Genomic DNA, 12,215 nt, shown 5'->3' on the forward strand with positions numbered 1-12,215 from the left:
TCTTTTTATTATTATGTAATCTTGTAAAAATGTATTACTATAGTGAAAGCCAATTCGAAAAATGAGAAAAAAGTTTGAAATTCTTTACGATGCTGCAGAGTACTTATGTTACACATTTTGAAAATATTAAAAAGAATAAACAATACAAATGATGATTGCATCAAGAAATATTGCTGACAACTTTATCCTTAGACGTGCACATGTTACTTTTTTTCAGCTCTCCTTCCACTTCGGTATGCCATAGCAGCGATGGGTATACTGGCAATCCTCTCCCAGTATATATTGAAGGTGACTCTGTCGGTGGCTCTTGGTGGAATGGTCAAGCAAGTAGCTCAGGAAACCTCGGCGGATGAAACTTGTCCCCTGCCAGACACTGCAAGTATTAACTCGACAGACAGTGAGGTATGTGCAACTGCAGTAACCATAAAGTACCAAGAGTAATGTCATCGATCATAATTTATCGAATATCACTGAGGTGACAAAAGTCATGAGATACATCGTAATATCGCGTCTTGCCTCCTTTTGCCGGCGTAGTGCGGCAGCTCTAAGTGACATGGACTCACAAAATCGTTGGAAGTCCCCTACAGAAATACTGAGGCATGCCACCTCTATAGCCGTCCATAATTGCTAACGTGTTGCCGGTGAAAGATTTTTTGCACTAACTGACCTCTCGGTTATGTCCCATAAATGTTCGACCGGATTCTTGTCGGGCGATCAGAGTGGCGATCTGCTGGCTCGAAAGATCCAGATCGTTCTTCAAACCAATCGCGAACAGTTGTGTCCCAGCCACTTTGGGAACATGAAGTCCATGAATGGCTGCAAATGTTCTCCAAGTAGCCGAAAAGACTATTTCCAGTCAATTATCGGTTCAGTTGGACCAGAGGATCAAGTCCATTCCATGAAATCACAGCCCACACCATTATGCAGCCACCACCATCTTGCACAGTGCCTTGTTGACAACTTGGGTCCATGGCTTCGTGGGACTGCGTCACACTCGAACAGTACCATCAGCTCTTACCAACTGAAATCGGGTCACACCAGACGTGGCCTCGGTTTTCCGGTCGTCTGGAGCCCAACCGATATGGTCACGTGTCCAGGAGAGGCGCTGCAGGCGATGTCGTGCTGTTAGCGAAACCCCTCGCGTCGGTCGTCTGCTGCCATAGCCCGCTAATGCCCAATGTCGCCGCACTGCCTAACCGATTCATTTATCATACGTCCCACATTGATTTCTGTGGTTATTTCAAGAAATTTTTCTTGTCTGTTAGCGCTGACTACGCTACGCAAACGCCACTGCTCTCGGTCGTTAAGTGAAGGCTGCTGGCCACTACATTGTCCGTGGTGAGAGGGAATGCTTGAAATTTGGTATTCTCGGCACATTGTGGGCACTGTGGATCTCGGAGTAGTGACCTGCCTAACAATTTCCGAGACGGAATGTCCCATGTGTCTAGCTCCAACAACTGTTCCGCGTCAAAGTCTTGTTAATTCCCGTTGTACGCTATACTACCGTCATTTGTATATGTGCGATCGCTATCCCGCGACTTGTGTCACCTCAGTGCATTAAATAGCACAAATAAAAGAGTATTTGAAATGAAAACAAAACTTTCTTGATTAAAATGAGTGGACACCAGATGTTATTTTTTTTCCCACATGATAAATACTTCTTTTCTCCGTTTTTACACGTATCTGATTGTTTATTCGAGTAATACGAAATCAATCAGCCACATATTCCTGATACACGAAGGTACCTTTATTCGGCTTGAATTTTATATACTGACTGAACGTTTCAAAGAAATATAGTTTCAAAATTTGATGTTTTGTATGTCTCACAATAAAGGACGAAATGAGCGTAAGACTGAATTGGAGATATTCACTGCAGAGTTATATGTTATCTATCCCACAGGTTTAATCACGTTTACCACCCCTTTTGTGGATGGAGTAGTTGCAGTGGTGGGTTACGATAATAGATAGTTGCTTTATCCCTTATTCTGAAGTGTACAGCACATCTTTACAGCACAATATTTCTTGAAACAAAGGGAACAGTGAGCTTTACATAGCTCAGAATGGTGGTTCTACCGAGAATCCACTAACAGTAAATAAAAACAAGGCAACATGGGGAAACATTGTGCTTCGTATTAGTGAGAGCTTCGAAAAGAAAGAATTAATCCTGACAAAAACGATTTCAGTGTGACACACGATTTCTGGCATGACGATGTTAATGAAAAGATATTTGCTGATAACATTATCAGCAACCCGTGGCCTCTGTTTTCATTTTTTACGATGTTGCCGCTAGTCGTTTCCACAATGGCGTGTGGTGCATGTTATTGGTAATAGTTAACTAGTCACACATTACTGTGGGTCGATGAAAACGTAAGAAAACGACATGTAGGGGACCGCGTTGGATAACATAGGAGTGTATGGACTGAGTACTGGAGCTTAAGAAATGGATATTACGATAGTTTTGGCGTGTGAATTAGTACCTGGCGCCTACAGAGCGGAAGCAAGATTCAGGAATGGATAAGGGAAAGGAAACGGGAAAGGAAACGCTATTACCGGTTGGGATGAGTTCTACTGCATGAAGATCTGAGAAAGAACACATGCGGAACTTACTTTTTGGACGGGTACAAAGCATTGAGAGCTGAAGCACTGATATGACTTGCTACAAATGGAAAAATGATTAAGCGGTGATGAGCAGCAAGGGGCGAGGGAAACTTTTAGACTATCTTCTGAGCGGAACAGAGGCTATACACATATTCAAAAACACAGTGAACTGACTTCGGTTAAGACAAGGTGTAGCAGGTGAATGAGATTATATAATTGCTCGTCGGTGGAATATTTGGAATGAGAACTACGTTGCTAGCAAGAAATCATCGGTAAGAAGAAGGAGCTGTTCAGTGTGTGTGTGTCGATGTAGAATGGATTCAGGGGCACTGGTGAATACAGATCAGGAGGATGTTGCACTAGGACATTTGGAATAAAAGAATGTATGATGTAGACAATTTCTATAGCCCTGGGCAGAAGCTAATGGCTACAGTGGTGTTGTATATTTGTATTAGTCACGTTAATATCCCATTGTAGCACAGACGCAAGTACTGACAGGCCTGACAGTAATTATTTTAATGTGTGTCACTTGGGAAATGGTTGGCGTTGTGTAGTCAAAAGCCAAAACTGAGCTCCTCAACACTTAATTACTTTTGTTTTGGTGCTGAAGAGCAAGATGTTCAGCACCCGGAATAACATCGTCATCACAAGTGGGAGGGGTGCGATTTCCATCCTCGTATGAACATCCTGATTCAGTTTAGTTAGGTTAAATCAAGTGAAGTAAATAGTGAGAGGGTTCCTTCAACACTGTCGCTGACCATTTCTTATGATTTGAGCGGACACCACTTTACTAAGGAATGCTACATCTCCACGGACAGAATGTTGGCCTATAAACCATAAGTGTTCTTCTCTTTTTGTTTCATCGAATCTGCGTCATTTTAACTCATTATCAAGCTGCCATCATGAAACTAATAGATCGTTGGTGGTAAGACGACACTGGGATGGGAAGTTACGTCACTACAAAAAGATTTGTTAGAGCTGAGGTTCGTATCTTTCCCCTGTAGCTGCTGAAGGATTGTGTGTCATGTTTTGTGTTTCAGGGAGGACAATTTGAATGGGATGAGGACATGCAAGGTTACATACTGTCCTCCTACTACTACGGGTACGCAGCTGTGAACATAATCGCTGGTTACCTGGCGGCCCGGTACAGCGCCCGTTGGGTTTTCATCACAGGGCTGCTCGCTGCCGGTGTTTTCACGGTCGTGGGTCCTATCTGTGCCGATGCTGGCCCCGTGGTCTTCATGATAACACGCTTACTCGTAGGCACATTCTCAGTAAGTATTGTCCGGATGCGACTCCTATTCTGGAATTCGTGATTTATAAAGTGCTAAACCTATTACAATATCTTTTCAGGGTGTTATCATACCAGCAATGCACGTGCTACTTGGCAAATGGTTCCCTGAAAACGAGCGACAAAGACTGGGAGGACCCATTTTCTCAGGTAATGTCCGCTGTCAATTCAGTGTGACCAATATTCATAATTTTTTTTTAGGGGTGGGGATTAAAAATTTTCTTTAAATTTTGATTTTCTACATGCACAGGAGTTATTCTTCAATCAAGGCTTTCTTTCACGAGATAACCAAATAAAACACTGAGGAGCTGTGCATAGTCAATAACATCACTTTGTCTCATTGTCGTCAGAGAAGTTAGAAAGAGCCCCGAACGAATTCCGTTTGAGCTAATGCATTTTATCTAAAGAAAATGCTGCCATTATATATACTGCTGTAGTTTAAAATGGTGACATACTTTTTTGCGGTCCCATATGACATCACTCACTCAGAGAACTGCCATAATGATGGTGGAAGGTGGCAAGAGAAATAAATCACACGCAAACCTCACAAAATGTTCAAAACGAGCAACCCAATACACACGTAGAAAAAATTGTAACAGAAGTTAAATTGTCTCCTCATTAGTATTCCTGTTAAATGTCATCCACTAGCACAGTTAATTTAATTAATTTGAACCAAGTATATTGGAAAATAATTGTCACTACTAATCATCAATTGTTGTTTTACCTTAAGGGTTGCCACCTCAAAATGTGAAAATATAATTTCGGTTTTAAATACTCACCTACTTACTACTTATGATTTTTGTCAGCATGCTAACACTGTTCGAGACAGTTACCACAGCTACAGGTATGTGGACGACACACTCACAGTTTGGCCCTATGACCAAGAAAACTTACAGAATTCCTGTGCCAACTAAAGAGCATACATGGCAACGTTATGTTCACTATGGAAGTGGAAGAAAACGGATGCCTGCCACTCGTAGACATTCTGATAAAGAAGAACCTCGTTGATACCCAGGTACATTCCGCTAACATCAAGGAGACATACATCGACGTGGACCTAAACGCCAATAATTACCAATATCCAGGGCAATGCAAATCTGTGTTCATCATTCCAGTGCACTGACCGCGAGCTGTATGCATCAGGGAAAGTCTGCCTACCGAGTTACAGCATCTGCACCAGCCGAGCAAGAGGAAGAAAGAAAACATCCAGAAGAAGAAACAAAGCCCTTGGCGTTCTTTCTGTACGCGGGGCATCAACAGCCAAGATTGCCAGGATAAAGGAGAAGCACAATATGAAAATATTTTTCTCTCAACGGTTAAAATCAGGAAGACTTTTGGAGTAGTTGAAGAACAGTTAGGGGTACAGCAACTAGACATTACAGCTTCCGTTGCGAGTGTGGCATGCAGTAACTAGGATAGACGCAGCTATGCATCTCGCAGTGAAGTTCAGAACATATGGGAAGAGTTCGGTTCTGTCAAAGCGGTGGCAGAGTACAGTATCGCATGTTCTTTTTTTTTTTTTTTTTTTTTTTTTATATTTTTAAAGAGAATAACATACTGTGCAGTGTCCAGAGGGTTCTCGGATTCGATTAGCAAAGAGACGGTGGAAATAAGAGTACACTACGATCTTTTCTACTGGGACATTGGTTTCCAGCTGAGCTCCTCATGGAACGCAGTGTTGGGAAAAATGGGTATGGAACGCGAGCGGCAGATGCAGCAGGGCAACAGGCAAGAAGCACCAAGACTCGATGTCCAGAACCCGCACCACCCGTGAGGGGACGGGGGGACAGGGGGAAAGGGGGGTGAGTGGCACCACGCCACTGGCCGCGACGTTTATTCCGGAGGCACATGATTGGCCCATCTGTTGGCCGCTCGGCAGAAGTGTCTGCATTCCAGCTACAATAAACGAAAAAGACACTTCGCCTGAAGATGACGAGTAGAAAACTCGTCGAGTCGTAGCGACAACACGATGATGTGACTCAGCTGATAACCCGAGAAAATTTCTTCAACGGTATGTCACATCAACATTGGTGACGCATCTTCAATAAAGAATATACAATCGACTGTGAGGTATCTACTGTGGACTTTACCACTGTTTACAGTTTAGAACTGGTTGTTGAAGGTGTAGCGTTATTTGTTTCAGCAAATTACGAAAATACTTATTATACTTTCTTTATAATTGAGCAGGATGTAATGCTTGGGAAACCCAATGAGTATACAGAGAAGTGTTTGGCAACTAATGTCATCTTAATAGAAAGATGTTTTATCACTGTGGATACAAACATACGAGGGACTCAGTCCAGCAAACCACAGGCAGCTGGCCGAGATTGTCGACTAAAAATTATTTGCATAATAGAATTCGAGGAAATAAGGTAGATTATTTGGGGGAAAATTCGCCATGAAGCACCTATCACCTTGTTGCCAATGAAATGTGTACCTAGAAGGACGCTATCATTGTTATTTCTGTAACTATTATGATCCACAGTTGAAGTTTTTGTTGCTGGTCGGAGCCACAATCGTCGCACTGCAGTAGCTGGTGGTGGCGGAAAATTAAAAAATGCAAGATGATGAAAAACTTAGAAAAAATATAAAAATTTAAAATTAAAAAAAAATCCATATTATTCTGGAATATCAGGTACGCCAAGATAGTTTGTAAATTTTTTTATTGATTACCAGTTTCGACAGTTCTGTGACGTCATCATCGGATGTTTAACACATTAACAGAATTGCATGATTTTTACAAAATTGCAAGTCAAATAGTGATGTTGCGGCATTTTGCAACAATATGAAGCAAGGGACATCAACAAGCCAAAGATAAAAACCCGACAAATACAGAATGTACGCCGTGTTGTGCTGATATCCTAGCATACTTGTCCACGTAATGGTCACTATAGTGTTAACTGGATGAGTGTGTTACAATATCAGCACAATACGATGTATGTTTTATATTTGTGGGTTTTTTATGTAACGATAGATAAGGAGGACTTGGCTTGTTAAGTTACAGATAAGGGCGTTGATGCTGCCATCTTGGATGGTGACATCATGGGTAGGTCACTGATCTGGATTACGTGACCTCATGAATGTAAAAAATTAATACTTTTTGACATGTAAACGAAGTGAGTCAGAATGTTTACACTGCCACTACTGCCGTGTGGAGTGTACTGGTGAAACAGAAGTTACCCCTCCTCCCCCCTCCTACCCGCTCTTTACAAAAATAAGAAACAAATTTCCAAACAATGGAGCGAAATTTTGAATCCAGAATTCATCTGAACCAGTGAATTATGCTATAACAGACCATACATGCACTGAGACTGAAGATCGTCACGATTAACAGTTGCTATGATTTTAGGTTATTGCTAAGGAGTGTAAGTTGTTTACGCAAATAAAAAACTGAATATTCATTTCGACAAATAGCCATTTGTCTCAAACAACTCCGTTTAACATCTTCTACTATTTTTCAACAGTTCAGTGCGTGAAACAACTGAGGACACATTTCTATATACGGTACTTGCTACGAGCTTTGCGCTTACGAACAGTGATGAACACATTAGCTGTAAAAGATCTCGGAGTATCAGACCATCACTGTCAAATAACAGCAGTAAAGTCAGGCACTGAATCATTCCCTAAACTACGAGCCAACAAACGACATCTATCAGAAATCAAAATAAAAGATTTTTCGAAAGAACTAGAAAAACAAAGCTGGGATGAAGTGTATAAGGAAACCAATGTGAATATGAAATTCTCTAAATTCTCCACATCGTTTAAATTGAACTTTGAAAAGGCACTTCCAAAACTATTCATGTCTGTATCAACATATCACAAAAACAGATGGATAACAGCAGGTATTAAGAAGTCCTCCCAAACACTTCAGCACCTCAGTTCCATGAAAACGATTCGCAATGATCTTGAATTCTTAAATTTCTATGATAGATACAAGAACATCTATAGGAAGGTGCTGGTTGCTGCAAGAAAATCATTTAATGACAAAGTAATATATAATGCAGAGTGTAAAAGCAAAGCAGTCTGAGATGTTATAAAAAAGGAAACGGGAGTGGCAAACAAATACAGAATAACATACTGCTAAGGGAGGGAGATAAAGTAATAAATGATCCACAGCACTTAGAAAACCATGTAAACGAGCATTTTTCAATTATTGCAGAGAAGCTACAGCAAAAATTCCTTCAAATAAATATAACATCTGTAAATAATGTTGCACTGAATACAATTATGTTACTTCCAACCACAGAGAATGAACTCAATAAAACAATTTAAAAACTAAAAAATAAAAAGTCAGTAAGCTTAGATGAAGTACCAATGTGTGTACTGAAACAATGCATAGGAATTATACAAGGCCCCTTAACAAATATAATAAATGAATCCTTCACATCAGGGATATTTCCAGAGCAGTTAAAACAGGCAAGAATTGTACCTTTGCTTAAGAAAGGTAATGCAGAAGACATAGAAAATTACCAGCCGATTTCCCTACTATCAGAATTCTCAAAAATAATAGAAGCAATTATGAAAGACAGATTAATGAATTACATAAATAAATACAATCTTTTAAGCGAATCACAGTTTGGTTTCCAAAGTAGCAAAAATACAGAGTCAGCCATAGTAGAATTCACAAAAGTTGTACTTGATGTTCTTGATAAAGATGAGTGTGTTACAGGCATATTTTTGGATCTTTCTAAGGCGTTTGATACAGTCGACTACAAGGTTCTATTAAATAAATTAGAAGCATTAGGAATAAGAGGGGTAGCTAACAACTGGTTTCGATCCTACCTAACAGATAGGGTAGAAAGAGTAGAGATAATGCATACTTCAAATAGATCTAAACATTTAGTAAATCACTTATCAGAACCAAAATACATTAATGTAGGGGTTCTGCAAGGTAGCATATTAGGACCAATATTGTTCCTGATATACATTAGTGACTTTCCCAGTAGTGCTAGTCATGGCGAAAAAATCCTCTTCACTGATGACAGCAATATTATAGTCACTAAGAAAACAAGAGAGCTCCTTGCCGAAAAAGCAAATGAAACTCTCAAGGAAGTTTATGATTGGTCAATAAGTAATAAACTTACATTGAACTTCAGTTTGAAGAGGAAAAATGAAATTGTTAAATTAAATGTAGATGGCACCTCTATAGACTGTGTAACAAATGCAAAATTTCTAGGAATGAATATTGATTCTCAGCTGAAGTGCTGTGAACACACAAAGGCACTTGCAAACAGAATGTCATCAGCATGTTATGCCCTTAGAATCCTATCATCAGTGTGTAACATGCAGTGTGTTTTAGTTACATATTATTCATATGTACACTCAATTCTTAGCTATGGAATTCTTTTTTGGGGAACAAATGCACAAAATATGAACATAATTTTCAAACTCCATAAAAGAGCCATGAGAATAATAACCAACAAGACTAGTCAAACTCATTGTAAAGATCTGTTCAGAACACGGGGGTTTTTAACTGCTCCATGTGAATACACTTACCAGTCAGTCGTACACATCAAAAATAACATTGGTAATTACTGCACAAACAGCTCTGTCCATGATCATGCAACAAGAGATAGACTCAACTTACATTTACCAAGAAAAAATAAACATAAAACTTAAAACAGCATTGCCTACCAAGGAATAAAACTGTACACTAAATTACCGAAAGAGATTACAGAAATTGCCAAAATACACTTATTTACAAAGACTCCTAAAAAGTACCTGTTATGCAATACATTTTACACATTGAAGGATTATTTGGCTAAAACAGAGTAGGGGTTTGATAAAAAGATGTTATTCAAATAAATAATAATAATAAAAATGTAAAATATCCAACATTCCACATAACACCTTCACTTTATGTTTTTTCCTTCTTTTTTTCCTTTCTAGAAACACTTACCCCCAAGCTATGAATAGCGCAATACTAACACCCCTTCCTCTTTCTCAGCTCAACATCTCACTCATTGTGGAGGGATGCTGACTCAGTTTTTCAGGATAACAAATGGGAAGTTGTGGTACAGAAAATGGCCCAGAGATCAGCAGTGTGTGTGTGTGTGTGTGTGTGTGTGTGTGTGTGTGTGTGTGTGTGTGTGTGTGTGTGTGTAGTGAGTGAAGTGTTATGAAACAATGTGTGTATAGTGTGGGCAGTGACTGATAGTGAGATATGAGTGAGCAATGTGGCATTACATTATTTAATAAGTTATTTGTAAAAAAAAGTATTCTATGCCAGGATTAAATCTAATGATTGTCTCTAATTAAAAGTCTGTAAATATATGTGTATACGAATTAGCTTCTTTTAAATTGATCTAAATTTGCAAATGCTTTGACATGTCCTATAGCCTTGTAAAAAGAGATCTACGGATAAATAAAGCTACTACTACTACAACTAGGTTACAATGTGTATGCGAATGCAGTGGTTTAAAAGACTCATGAGCAGAAGAGGAAGGATAGCAAGTAGGAATGAAATTTAACATCTTATCGAGACTTGGACCATGAAAAGACAGAGCACTAGTTAGAATGGACAACATTGGCGAAAGGGACTACCTGTCACTTCATAAAAGGATCGATCCCAGCAATTCCTCTCCATCTTCAGACAGAGAGTTTGGAAAAACAGAGCAAGGTGGCTTCGGAAGAATTGTGAACCATTTCCTCTCAAACATGTGTTTTGGTCACTGACCATATGTGCTTTAGTTTAGATAATTGTCTGAACTTTGGAGTTCTTTGCGAGAAAAGATGGAACTCATAATTTTTAGATGTGAATCAAAGATACTACAAAGTGTGACTACTTAAAATAGCAACTGCTGTGTTTGGGGAATGTGAAACGTTTCGCTCTAGAATTTATAGTACAAGAGGAAGGGCTAAGATATTGCTGTTATGAAAACTTTTCCCAGTACGGCACGACAATAAAAATATTGATTACTATGCAATTCCATGATGGGCGAGGAAAACCTTTAAAGATGGGAAACTTAGCAAAAAATAGATAAATGAAATTAATGATTACTGTCAAAAGGTATAAATTACGTTTTCACGCAATTATCAGGTTACCGCCTATTAATATCAAGCCACTGAAGCGACTGCGGACGTCGTTGTTCGAAGGTAATTGACCGACCAGCCTTACATGATTCTTACGTAAAAAATTTGCGTAAGGAATGAAATATATGATCGGTAACTCGATTTCAGGGGGCTTCTGCTTTATGATATTGAATAAGTAAGGGGAGAAAATGTAATGTGTTTGGTCGTTCTACCCACGAATAATTCGTTATCAGTCCTTCCTTTGTGGCTTCTGAAGAGAAACATGGATATATTCATACAAAGTTATGCTTATTATCGTGGGATATGATACTGCAATTATTAAATTCCATTTACACATTTCCAAAATAATCTTCTATTTTATCTAAAGTTACGGTGCAAATAAGCATGTGTGCTTACTCTGAAAAAAAAGAGAGAGAGAGAGAGAGTAAAAGACGTCACACAATGGCGAGAAGACTTAAGAACGGTTTCATTTATATTATTATACAGCAAAAATATACAAAGTTCGTTTTCGTTTGGCCTCTTCAGAGAAAGACTCTGACCAAACGCTTTTACTATGATTTTGCTTACGAAACTTGTTTTACATAGAGAAACAAAAACAGGAATTCACTGCTTGTCACAGTATTAATATATTTCTATTGATATATTTTCATCTTACACTTAAGACGGTTATGAAGTTACACAGGGGCGATGCACATGTGTGTTTCATTGGTAGCACATGTAACGCTGTGAGTGGTAGAGTGGAAGGCGATACTCCCCATTCGACATTCTCCTTAGCACATTTTTCAACACGATAGCATCACATCACTTACAGCCTTGAATATGTAGGCCATCTTCGCAGTACAAAAAACTTGGGTCCTATCCCGTCATGGCTGTTGATCAATGTCGCCTAATCTGATGGGTAGAGTCTCTTCACAATTAACTTTAACGTGGCTTGCTGAGCTCATTACTACTCGCCTACTGAGGTCTCAATTTTTTGTCTGTTTTATCATTATAGGTACCACAATTCTGTGATATTCGGTCTCATGTACACTTGTCCGTAACAAGTAGATCATTATTTTGAAAAGAAATGTTCAAATTTGTGCGAGTTCTTAAGGGACCAAACTGCAGAGGTCATCGGTCCCTAGACTTACACACTATTTAAACTAACTTAAACTAACCTATGCTAAGAACAACTCACACACCCATGCCCGAGGGAGGACTCGAACCTCCGGCGGGAGGGGCCGGATTATTTAAAGCATTTATCTCCTACTTGATGAAATATACTCAACAATTATAATTTTGGGCAAAACAAAGG

The 12,215-nt window shown here is 39.3% G+C and overlaps 1 protein-coding gene across 1 annotated transcript in view; it reads left to right on the forward strand.

Moving 5' to 3' along the window:
* The first annotated feature begins 249 nt into the window (after positions 1–249).
* LOC126412991 (sialin-like) overlaps positions 250–12,215 on the forward strand; it is a 34,537-nt gene continuing 22,571 nt past the window's right edge. Inside the window, exons 1-3 of the mRNA XM_050082883.1 lie at positions 250–402; positions 3,639–3,872; positions 3,952–4,039. Coding sequence (XP_049938840.1) covers positions 250–402; positions 3,639–3,872; positions 3,952–4,039 — 475 coding nt within the window. The remainder of the gene's footprint in view (positions 403–3,638; positions 3,873–3,951; positions 4,040–12,215) is intronic.

This window comes from Schistocerca serialis, chromosome 7, assembly GCF_023864345.2.
Source record: "Schistocerca serialis cubense isolate TAMUIC-IGC-003099 chromosome 7, iqSchSeri2.2, whole genome shotgun sequence".
NCBI lineage: Eukaryota > Metazoa > Arthropoda > Insecta > Orthoptera > Acrididae > Schistocerca > Schistocerca serialis.